Raw genomic sequence first — 12,709 nt, 5'->3', positions numbered from 1 at the left:
TTTAAGTTACATTTCTTAACATCTGTGTTTTTTGAAAAAAATCCCATCTCCACAGATTTTTGCAGCATATTTACCTGGATACCCGCATGACTGCACAGATAAAAATCAAACTCGAAGGGATGTGTGATGTTAGTGTCAACGGTGGTCCCTGCTGGAATGTTACCACTTTTTCCAATCTGCATAAAAAAAAAGAAAAAAAAAGAAGAGCTATAGACAGGTCTCAAAAGAAGAAGACACATGCAGCAATTTAATATATTCTATATATTTCATATGTTTACCATTATATATTGATCCAAAGTCATTTAGATTGTTTCATTGGTAAAATAGGCATCCTTATGAATTGCTTATGGAAAATTATCACACATCCAAGAGCTTGCAACAAATGATGAGAATGGTATAGTTACTCTAAAGTAATATACTCTGTATACATTAAATATTTTCAGAAAGCACATACCCGCTCACTGCGGTCTGCACAAAACAGGCGTGTGTGGTGCCGCTTTTGGACAACAATGTAAGTGATGCCAGGCTGGTAGTCCTTTTCCAATTTGATACATGCATCCCTGATAGCTAGCAGCTCATAATGTAGAATCTTAAAGGGCAGAAATAAAGTTACACAGACCACGCAAAAAATATAGTAAAATTGTTCAAACCATTTATAGCTATGTATTTACCTGAGGGAGCTGCCCTTCTGGCACCCCATCTCGATAAAAGATTATCCTAGTGGGTTTAAAACGTGTAGACTTGTAAAACTGGATGAGAAGTTCCCTCACCATGTATGAAAGGTCCTCAATGATCTCCTGCCGAGGACGCTGCACCCTTACTGTAGCACAGTATCTGCTTGGATGAGCATCCATACTACCAACAACCTGTAGAACAACAAAAAAGGGAATTCGTTCCTTCTTTGTATCTATCAAATTATGCATCAGATCAATATACATTGTTTAGTTTCTGACCGCCGTGATCGAGGGCTTCTTCCCATCACCAGCTGGTGGGTGTGTAACGTCAGCTCCAAGGAAAATGACTGGCTGCTGGAAGACCGCGGAGCTGTCACAAGGCAAAACAAGCAACTTAACTATGCTTATTCAGGAAGACAGAGCAATAGGCACCCTACAGCTGAGACATACTAATTTCCAACAGTATACAGAATGCCTAAAAGACCTTCCTAAACGTAAACTAAGGATGGATTAGACACCGTAAATTTATATTGACAAAGAAAAAAAAAAAAAAAAGTAAAAAACATTGCCAAAACTATAAGTAAACTATACGGTAGAATGTGCAAATACCATAATGAAAGAAGCAACTGGGCAAGAACATAAAAAAAACCCATCATTACACTTTCATGTACTGTATTTTTTGGACTATAAGACGCACCTGACCATAAGACACCTCAAATTTTCAGAAGGAAATAGGGGGAAAAAAATGAATGTGTCAAATGAGGGTCGGTCTTAAAGTGCATATTCAGCTTACTGGGGGGATGATGAGCAGCGCTGGTGGAGTGTGGTCACAGGGGCTGTTCGGTGGTCCGGCAATATGACTCCCATCCCAGGCTGGGGCGGCTGGTGTAGGCAGGTGCGGCTGGTGTGGTGGCGGTGCTCTGTGGTGTAGTGGGGCTCTGCCGGCATTTTGTGAAAACCCGGAGGCCCCGCACATCCATTGCTGCGACGCGGTGGCCTCCGGGAAAATGGTCACCGGGGGTGGCACATACTCAGATTGAGATCTCGGGAGATGAGATCTCGGGGCAAGATCTCGTTGCCGAGATCTCAATCTGAGCATGTGCCGCCCCCGGCGGCCATTTTCCCGGAGGCCACCACATCGCAGCAATGGATGTGCGAGGCCTCCGGGTTTTCACAAAATGCCGACGAGCCCTCCTGAACCACAGAGCACCGCTGCCGCACAAGCCTGGGAAGGGAGTGTGATCACCGCCCGGTAGCGTCAGATCAGGACCGCTGCAGAATCGCCCTTCTCCTGCTGCTGCCACATTAATTGCAAGTATATTCTGACTATAAGGGCTTGTTTCCACATGCGAGAATCACGTCCGTGTCTCGCATGTAGAAACCAAGCTCTGGCGCCGGCACTCAGGAGCGGAGCTGTGCGGCTCCATGTGTTCCTATGCGGCCGCACGCTCCGCTCTGGAGTGCAGACACCAGAGCTTGGTTTCTACATGCGAGACACGGACGTGATTCTCGCATGTGGAAACAAGCCCTAAGACACACAATTTTCCCCAAAAAAATTTTGGGAAAAAAGTGCGTCTTATAGTCCAAAAAACACGGTATGTATGGAACTCCAAAATAAATGTATTGAAATGACTGCCATCTCTCAAAAGGTAGCAGGTAGGGAGCTATGGTTTAACAAATTAACAATTTGGACCATTTCTTGTTAAGTAAATAAATGGCAACTAAACTCTTTACTGTTGCATAAATGTTAAGGCGGCCATACATATGAGGTTGAGGTCATACAAGCATCTAATGTGTATGGGTGGCTGTAAGATTTCACCTTTTAAAGGCCAAAAAGCCTGTCTGCCTGATCCTTTTTTTCTTAGGGGAAATAAGGTGCAAACAGAAGTCCCCCATCGCTTACGCCACTCTCCCTATACAGAACACATACACACTCAGCTGAGAATGCATTTGTTTAGTCAAATGTTTCAAACCAGAAAAATATATTGAAAACAAAATAGCAGAGGGAGTAAATTCCATCCATTGGGTAAGCATCCCCAGCCTACATTACCTGCCTATTGACCTACATAAGCCTCATCTAGACAAACTAACAGTTGGTCCTTAAAATATTTAAAAGGAGTTGAGCATTCTCCCAGCTTCAAAGAGACATTGATAGTTTACCACTGAATGAATATTCCAGCTGCAAATCTTTATTCATTACTTAGTGGAATGCGCCGAGAACAATAAAACATAAAAATGATCAATGTAAATCAAAATTAATATCCCATGGAGGCTTGGAATTGGAGTGATACTCAAAATCAAAGTGGAAAATCAAATTACAGGCTGATCCAACTTCATTGGAAGGGTACCTTTGGCTAGCACATGGAAGGCTGTGCGACTATCCAAAGAAATGCCTTTTCCCCCCCATTACTGACCCACTGCCAATACCCTGATAATACCCAAAAAGAAATAGTGTGCTCTAATCAAAGGAGCTGAAGTGTCATCTGGCAGGCCAGTCTCCCAACTTAAGCAAGTTCAGGCCTTGGGCTAGTCATCACAACCAAAGCCCATAAACTTTTAAAGAGATTCATTTACTATAAAATATGTGTGTACATGCACAATTTGCTACTACCGATACAAAGATCAGGGGGTGGGTCATAACTACTGCATGAGAACGGACGGAGCATACAGAAAGGGTGTACAAGAAGGCACATCTTAAGAAACCTGTTGATTCCCCCAATCTGCAGGCACCAAGCAGGTAAGACGATGGAAATGGGTCTGGCATCCCTATACTAGAGAATACTTATTTTCTAGGGTATCACTATAGTGTTTAATGTGAGGACATGTTCAGTTAAAACAAACAAAAATGAACACATACATACCGTTGATGAGGCACTAGAATATTGTTGATTCCACCTAGTTTGACATTAATTTTTAGGCACAAATTGCTTAGGGTCTGTGGGGAGGTCTTCACAACATTTTTCACCTGGACACACTGGGTTGCCATGCCAAGAAGAGTGTCCCCAACGCGCTTCACTTCAGCTGGAAAATAAGCAATTGTTAGCTCAACACAAACTGTCCAACAAAAGAAGAACATACGATATACAATCATGCCAAACAGTATTGTTACCGGCTTGCTAGAACACAGTAGTCCCTATTTACACAAGGCAAAAAAATATTTCAAGCAGAGGCAATACATGGAGCTAGAATAAAATTATTTTCTTTCTAGAAGCAGACCACTATTTTTGCCAATCGTTTAATAGCTATGTTTTATTTTAGAACTCCAATTCTAAAACCGTTCTGAAAATGTAAAGAAAACAAGAATGCAATGATTTGGAAATCCATCAGCTATATTTAATTCACAACAGAAGATAGAATACAGATCACAAGTTGAAAATAAGACATTTTTCTATTTCAATTGAAAAAAAATGTACCGTAATTCTTTAGAAAGTGATGGCAGCAACAAGTGTCAAAAAAATGTTGGGACATGGGGAACAAAAGGCTAGAAAAGTGGTAGGAATATACAGCTGGAGGGTCAATTTTCAGCTAAGTCATAGGACTAAAAAAAGAGAGCATGTTAGAGAGACAGAGTTTCACCACGCTGAACAACCAACTGTGGATCAAACTCAGAAAAACGTTCTTCAATGTAAAATTACAAAAACTTGGAATAGCCACCATCTACATAAAATCAAAAGATTCAGAGATCGGCTCATGAATACTTCCTGCTGTAACTAAAATGTGGCCATAAGAGATTTTTATCATTGCATTCTTGTTTTCTTTTTTTAGAATTTAGTTAGACTTCCTTCTATTGTACCAATAATGTCTGTAGGACAAACAGGTCTTTATTCTTACCATATACTGGTGTCTTTCCTGGCAGTATGACGATGATAAGCTGCAGCCCCGAATATGTGTTTTTGAGGTGTCTGAACATTGGCTCCACACTGTCCGCGCCCTGTGCATATTTACAGAAGCATGGCTGGCCCTGGATCGGCATTCCGGCATCCTTTGAGATTTTTCTGAGCTGATCAGTAAAATTCCTAGGAAGTTTATTAAGAAAAAAAAAAAGGAATCGCAAGAAGATAATTGCCAGCATAAAAAAAAAAAAAGCACCACACAAAGCAAAAAAACAAAAAACAAAACTACACCTGGCCTGCAATGTCATGGCTCATCAAATAAAATATGGTCCGTTTTCTAACGCTACTTTAAAAAAAAAATTTTTTTTACACTTGTCTGGCTATCTTCAGAGACATACATGTTGTGTCGACCATGAGCAGATACTTACTTTAGTACTTCCTCTCTGCATTGTTTCTGTGGAGCAAAACAAGCAATGGCCCAAACTTTAATTTCAATGCCATTGTAGAACTGTTTTCCTCTCATGTCCCACACACCTTGGTTTGGCGTTGCAATTGCTCTGTTCTAGGAAAATAAATTATACATTAAAAAAGTATTCAAAGGGATCACGTCACATTTGCTGCCCATTGAGGTCCATTGAAAGAGGAGGGAGCTGCTTGAGCTGGACAGAGGCAGAAAGGTTCCTGCTGCATCTAATGAGACGTGTTCTCTCAGCCCATTACTGGATTCACAGCTACACTGTTCATTTTTGATATTTAATGTCCTTAGTTTGCCCATAAGAGTATGCTTTAGAGTGTTACGCCTGCAGGTCAACTACTTTTCAGTGTGTACAATAAATGGAAGACCTCAAATCAGCTCCCACTCTGGTGCTGAAGTCAAGGAAAAGTGACAGATACAGAGGCAGCAGAGAGGAAAATTGCTGAAACAATGTACCATACAAGTCAGAATGTCCAAAAATGGTGTCATTATAAAGTTATGGTTTACTATTCCATAAACAATACTTAATACGAGAATACCAATTAAGGTTATGTGCACACCGTGTGATTTTTTTTTTTCATGCGGAATTGGCCCAGAAACGCTAGGGAATCCTTACACCAGCAAAGTCAATGAGAATCCTGAAGTGATGTGCACATGATCAGCATTTTTCCTTTCAAGATTTGTGCTGCTTTTGAATCTGCAGCATGGCAATTCTTCTTGTGTTTTTTCACCCATTGACTTCAATTAAGTCAGTCAAATCCACAGCAAAAACGTAGATTTGCTGAGTTTTTGCTTGCGCTTTTCGGATTTCCTATGGTGTTTCCACGCTGTCATCTGTGTGACAGCGTGTAAAACACTAGTGGCTCTGATTATCTGTAAGATCGCTACGGCCGGTCAGAGCGCTGCGGGTACATGCTGTCCAATGTCAGTATGAACCAGCAGCTGTGACTCACGGTAAAAAGCTTACCACCAGTCACAGGTGTTGGCGGATGAGAAACTACTACCTCCCATCAGCCTACACCTGCTGTCGCTGAGAGCAGGCGCCGCTGATGGGCATAGTCATTCTGTGAACGCTCCTACATAGGCTGGCTACAACATATGACATCGCTTTAACCCTTGGATTACAGTCGGCTCTGGGGTGAGTATATTGGGTTAGTTTAAATGATTAAAATATGTGTTTTAATTTCAAATAAAAGGATTTTATTCTCAGTGTTTAAGTTTATTTAACTCTTTACTTACAGGTCTAGTAATTTGCAGCCGACAAATTCCTGGAAACGCAGAAACGTTGCAGAAATTTCACATGCACATGCCTTAAAAGCATATCAGTAGTTTGGAGTCCCACAAATTGATCTGCTCATCTCTAGTTTTCACCTTGCAAAGTAGCAGATATTCTTAGTAGGTATATAAACGAGGAAACAAAGTATCAAATGGTAGTTTCCTAACACTGTAGTGTACTGGACGCCTGAGGCACAGGATTTTTTTCTTCCAGCTCCTACATGGCTATGTTTAAATTGGCTTCCTGGTCATCTATCTGCTGACAAATTCCTTTTAACCAAGCCATCCTTATAAACAGACACCAATGAGCCAAGATGTTCTGGGAACATTTAACAATGTTCATTAAATGCCAATGCAACTCATGAAAACGGCAAAGTATGATTCTCAATATGAAGATTTACAGAAAAATCAGCAGCAAGAAAGTGGTGGTCTTACTCTTCCTCCATATTGCAATATGGGTGCCGGGAGGACCCTTCCTGTAACCTCTGTCATGTCATCTTTAACTTTGATTCCAAACTCCTGAATGTACGGATCCAGATTGTAACTTGCATTCTTCATCTGAAAGTGACAAATAATACGGTTAACATAATACCAACAGGTGCAGATATGGAATAAGCAAGAGTGTTACTGAAATTCAATTATGCGTTTTATGTTTAAAAGAATTGTCCATTGACCAAAAAGTTCCCTTTTATAGCTCACTAGTATACACCATCACTCTGATTCATGGAGGGTCAACCTCTGGAACCCGCAACAATTCTGAGAAAGAAAGGAACACCATGCTAGCTTAATGCGGTGTCCTTTTCTCCATTTTTTTCTGCACACTGGGTTGGCTGGTAAAAATACCATGTTGTGAAAAACTAGACAGCATTACACCAGTCTGTTTTCACAAAAATCATTTAATGCAGGTACCAGAAGTCAGACACCAAACGTTTGTAACATGATGACATATCCAGGTGTTTAAAAAACAAACAAGCAAAAAAAACAACTGTACTAAAATTGGCGACTCTAGGACTTGGCCAGCACATCTTTGTGATATGCCACTACTTTAATGACTATAAATCTCCATTAATTTCCAGTGAGAAGAGGGGTGCAAGGCCAATTCATTCTCAATAACCAGAGTGGCCATAGTGAATAATGCCCTATTATGAGAAACCCTGTTAAAGGAGATCCTTAAAGCAATGCTCAGTCACTGGATCATCAGTGGTCCCAAGGGTGGGTATCACTCTCCATTGAAGTTCAAAAAGGTGCAAGTGAGATTTTAGGCTATTTACAATAAAACATACCTTTCACACACATTAAATAACGTTCATACATTTATAAAGTTATATCATATGCAATCCAGAGAAATGATCATTCATTTTTTTCTTGTTGATGTATTTCTGAACACATTCAGGTTGTCTTTAGACTTCAATGCAAATCATTCTGGATGACCTTGAAATAACGCCCCAAACACAGACATACGTTGGCCAAATCCACCAATTTCAGCGTGGGAGTTCGATATTTGTATGTGGGACTTCCGATTCTCCCGACAGATGTCAGGGGAGAGAAGGATCCAGCTGGTTGAATTTCAGCAGCCAATTATTTTGTTCTCCCTGGAATTCTCACATAGCTGAGCATTCTGTGTATGTGGAGTCTAGAAAGTAGGAATTAGTCCTACCGGTAATATTGTTTCCAGGAGTCCATCATGACAGCACCACCAGGAGGTTGTCCTTCGTATCCTTGATAGGAACAGGAACACAGAAGAGGTTAAATAGCCCCTCCTCCCCATCACCACCCTTTAGTGTCTTTTCCAAGTACCACACCAGGATGGGATGCAACATTATTTTATTGAATTTCCCACTACACATGTTTACACCACATATCAGATAGGAATTTTAAGGGAGGGAATATAAGGGGTGCTGTCAAGATGAACTCCTGGAAACAATCTTACTGGAGGACTAATTCCTACTTTCCAGGACGTCGCTCCTGACAGCACCACTAGGAGAAGTACCAAACAACTCCTATTGAGGCGGGATTACTGCTTGGAGGACTTTCCTCCCAAAGACCGTCTGTTGGTTTGACAGAACGTCCAGTTTATAATGCCTGCAAAAAGTATTTATTCTAGACCAGGTTGCGGCCCTGTAGATTTGGTCCATGGAAGCCACTGCACTCTCTGCCCACGAAGCCAAGACTGCTCTCAGCAAGTGAGGTCTGGGGTTTTTCGAGGGAGTTTTTCCTGCCGAAGTATATGCCGCGGTAATAGATGATTTTATCCACCTGGCTAAGGTGGCTTTTGATGCTTTTCTTTCCTTTGTTCTTTTCCTGCCCTGAGGAATATTAGGATCCTTACTGGAAGGATATTGGGCCTGCACAGTATGAACAAAATCCCCCCCCCCCCGACTTTGAGGGTATATAGATGAGGTAACAGGCTTTCCACTCCTTTGCAAGGTAGATATGACTGACTCGACAAGCCCCTTGATCTCAGGATCTCCTTCTCAGGATCCAAGCTGAAAGCTGCAAGTCTGTATTCTGATGAACGAGAGGGCCCTGCGTCAGAAGATTCCATTCTAGGAGAATTGGCTCTTCTAACGCCCTCTGTTTCAACACCGGGAACCAGCTCCTTTTGGGCAAAGTACAGAACTATTAAAAATAACAAAGTCTGACTTTCCTGGATTTTCCGTAGAACCCTTGGTATTAAGGGCAGTGGAGGGAAGGCGCAAGCCAGCTCTATATCCCATTCCTGTGCTAAGGCGTCTACCGCAGTCAGATTGTTGCCTGTATTTAACGAGAAGAAGCCTTTTATTTTTGTATTTCTCTTTCTGAGGCGAACAAGTCTATTTCTGGAGAACCCCAGACCCTGGTAAGTTGAGCAAAGACCTCCTGATTTAAGGCCCACTCTGCGGGTAGTATTTTCTTCCTGCTGAGAAAATCTGCTATCTGGTTGCTTTCGCCTTTCAGATGTACTGCCGTTATGGATCTTGCATTGAGTTCTGCCCAGGAGAATATTGTTTCTGCTAAATCCTGCAGGTGACGGTGTCTCAGACCTCCGTGATGTAGCAGGAAGGATACTGTAGTTGAGTTGTCAGAGAATACTCGGACTTGAAGATTGCGTAGCCGTCTCTGACATCTCCTTAGCGCCTCCCAAACTGCTCTGAGCTCCTTGAGGTTTGATGAGCTGTTGTGCACTGATGTGGGCCACATTCCCTGGAGGTAAGCGTCCCTCTATGTGGGCTCCCCAGCCACTGAGGCTTGCATCTGTGGTAATGTTTATGCATGGGAACAACCTCCAGGGTCTCCCCTGCTCGAAATTTGTTATGTTGGTCTACCATGACAGAGAATGTCTTACTTCTCTGGATATTATCATTCTGCCGTCCAATTAAGTTTCCCTCCCATCCCATGCAATGTGTATGTATCCATGTAAGTGCATTACCTATGTATGTTGTACGTAGTATTTCCTGAAGAAGGGGTCCTAATGACCTTGTAACGCATTGAATAAACTACCTTTAAACTTCATCACTCCTCAGGAATTGCATTACTTTGGCAGTGCGGACGTAATCCACATTTCCTATGCGGTATACTTTATTCTTTCGATATTATTATTCTGCCGTCCAATTAAGTTTCCATCCCATCCCATGCCGAAAGGATCTCTCATTGTAATATCCTTGAGAGAAATTGGCTCCATTGGACGCTTGAAATACATGAAGTCATTAGGCTCAGAACTCTCATGGTCTTCCTGATAGAGATTCATTTTCGATTTTGTAGTGTCTGAGCTTCCTGTTTGACAGCTCGTTGTTTGTGGGATAGAAGGAATGAGTGCTCCTGTTCTGAGTCTAAGATGACTTGTCATCTGCTGTCTTGAGTCTGCCACTAGCAGCAGGTCGTCCAAGTACGCGATTATGAGAATGTCCTTTACCCTTAAGAAGGCCATCACCTCTGCCATGGGCTTTGTGAAGACTAGAGGTGCCGAAGAGAGACCGAATGGCAGGCATCGGAATTGGAAATGGAGTATCCTTCCTTGGTCTTTTATTGCAAACCTGAGGCACTTCTGATGTGAGGTATGGATGGGAACATGGTAATAAGCGCCTTTGAGGTCTAGCGTACACATTACCGAATTCTTTCTTATCAGCGGTATGACTGATTTGAGGGTTTCCATCTTAAAGCGCTTGCAGGACACCCATTGGTTTTATGGCTTCAAGTTTATTATTGTCCGGTATTCTCCTCCTGTTTTTTTTTTTGGAAAACAGATTGGAGTAATGTCTATGAAATTGCTGTGAATGGGGTAGAGGAACTATGACTTCTAATCTTATAAGTTCATGTACGTCCTTTAAAAGTCTTTGATGGACCACGGGGGATTGGCTGCTTGTTAGGCAATATCTCCTGGGGGGGGTATCTGGGTGAGTTCTACCCTGTATCCCTGAGCAATTGTCAGCAGGATCCATTGATTCTGGGTTATTTCCTGCCAGCTCTCTAGGAAGTATTGAAGTCTCCCCTGATGCGTCCGGCATCATTGTCTGCCGGACACAGTCCCCGGATCTCGAAAGGAGCTCCTACCCTTGGGGTAGCTCCACCTTCCGTTTATACCCTTGCCTTTATACTCCTACCTCGGGTGAGATCGAGTCCTCCGAAAGGACGGTGTCTTCTTTGGCTTTTGTTCTGGGAAGCTCTTTTTCTTATCTGATGCCTTCTCCAGTAACTCATCTAAAACTGGTCCGAATACATGGAGACCGGAAAATGGTATCGAGCAAAGTTTATTTTTTAATTGGGTATCCCCTGACCACGATCTCAGCCATAAAGCATGCCTTGCTGTTTTAGATAGTGCATTGCTTCTAGCTGCAAGACGGACTGACTATGCCGAGGCGTCCGCCATAAAATCATTCTCCATTTTCAATAATGGTAGGGATTTCAGGATTTCTTCTCTGGTGCTTCTGTTCCTGATGTGGCTTTCTAGCTTCTCTACCCAGAGAGTCATTGATCTGGCTACTGAAGTCGCCGCTATGTTGGCTTTCATGATGGATGCGGATGCTTACCACACTTTAAGGAGGTCCTCCGCTCTTTTGTCCATTGAATCCTTAAGGCCCGATGAGTCCTTGAATGGAATAGCTGTCTTTTTGACACTAGCTACGGGTATATCAATTTTTGGTATTGATTCCCAAATTTTAGTTTCCTCCAGATTAAGGGAAGGCGGAACTTGAAGTCCCTTGCGACAACCAGCTTCATCCCCATGTCTTCCCGTTCTTCTAGTATCATTGCAGTTATATGATTATTCATGGGAAATACCCCGTTCCTACGAGCCCTCAGGCCACCGAACATTTCATCCTGAACTGTTAATGGCTCCGTGAAGTCATCCGCTTTCATGGTACCCCAGACCGCCTGCAGTAAAGTGTCCGTATCCTCAGATGAAAATAGGTATCTCTTCCGTTCTTCTGAAAAATCTTGAGGAACTCTTGCCTTCGCCCGAGTCTGGGTCAGAGTAGCCTGACACTTCCCCCTTCCTCCGAGCTTGGACCCATGTCCCATCTGGGTCTCTTAGGAGAGATTGGGATGGTCCTAGTGCAGCGACAATAGCCTGAACCTCTTCCCTGATCATGGCCCGTATGTTGGTTAGGACAGAGGTCTGCTCCTGCTTAAGGAGCTCGGTGATGCATGTTTCACACAGTTCTTTTGTCATATGCTCCAGGAGGTTTGGTGGAGCATAATGGGCACTTAATGGACTTCTTTTTGACTGCTGTCGTAGATCACTTAGGTGTCTCCTTGTCCTAGAAACAATATGGAAAGGAAGGTCCTGTAGCTATTTGGCTATAGCTCAGTTGATAGACCCTCGCTATGCCCCACTCATGTGGTCCAAGGATGGCTCTAAGGACTGAACGTCAGGACGGCTAGCCCTCTCCATCTTCACCAAGTCAGTTGGGCTGTCAGCTGTCTGTCTTAAGTAGCCGCCTTACCCAGCTTCAAGACATCTGATTCGTCCTCTTTCCGAGCTCAGCTGCTGTCAATATTGGTGCTGCAGTTGTTCAGCCAGACTGCACGTGCGCCCAGTGGAATGCACGCTGACTGGAGCGGACGCACCCCTGCTAGCATCTGCTTCTCACGAGGTCCCGAAGACACCCCATGATCTGACCCGGCACGCCCCCCGACAACGAGGAGCGCCGGAAGCCCTGGCTCCTGAATCCCCGGACACACCTCCCTGAAGTCATCACCGGCGCGTGCTCTGCCGGAAGTGAAGCAGGGAGATGCCGGCCGGTAGCCTCTCCCAGCCCAAGAGGCTCTGCCCCCTGGAACTCACCCACGGCATGCCTCCCGGCCAGAAGTCTGGGCCTCGTGGCCGCCCGTCCTGACGCCGCCGCCACAGTAGCTGCTGCCCAGAGCCCTTTGAGGAGAGATGTGGCCGACGCAGGGAGCACACAGCTCAACCGGCCGCTGAGAGTCCTCTTGCAGTGTCAGCGATGCTGTGGGGCTCGTGTCACCGAGCCTCC

The 12,709-nt window shown here is 43.6% G+C and overlaps 1 protein-coding gene across 1 annotated transcript in view; it reads right to left on the bottom strand.

The window, feature by feature from the left end:
• Positions 1–12,709, bottom strand: part of LOC143815970 (protein argonaute-1) — a 97,342-nt gene that overhangs the window by 4,706 nt on the left and 79,927 nt on the right. Inside the window, exons 10-17 of the mRNA XM_077295817.1 lie at positions 6,693–6,815; positions 4,936–5,069; positions 4,506–4,690; positions 3,536–3,695; positions 954–1,044; positions 672–866; positions 455–589; positions 75–176 (exon numbers count right to left, since the gene is read on the bottom strand). Coding sequence (XP_077151932.1) covers positions 75–176; positions 455–589; positions 672–866; positions 954–1,044; positions 3,536–3,695; positions 4,506–4,690; positions 4,936–5,069; positions 6,693–6,815 — 1,125 coding nt within the window. The remainder of the gene's footprint in view (positions 1–74; positions 177–454; positions 590–671; positions 867–953; positions 1,045–3,535; positions 3,696–4,505; positions 4,691–4,935; positions 5,070–6,692; positions 6,816–12,709) is intronic.

This window comes from Ranitomeya variabilis, chromosome 3 (genome assembly GCF_051348905.1).
Source record: "Ranitomeya variabilis isolate aRanVar5 chromosome 3, aRanVar5.hap1, whole genome shotgun sequence".
NCBI classification, from domain to species: Eukaryota; Metazoa; Chordata; class Amphibia; order Anura; family Dendrobatidae; genus Ranitomeya; species Ranitomeya variabilis.
Note: the sequence above shows the minus strand (reverse complement) of the source record. Positions and strands in the feature narration are given on the sequence as shown.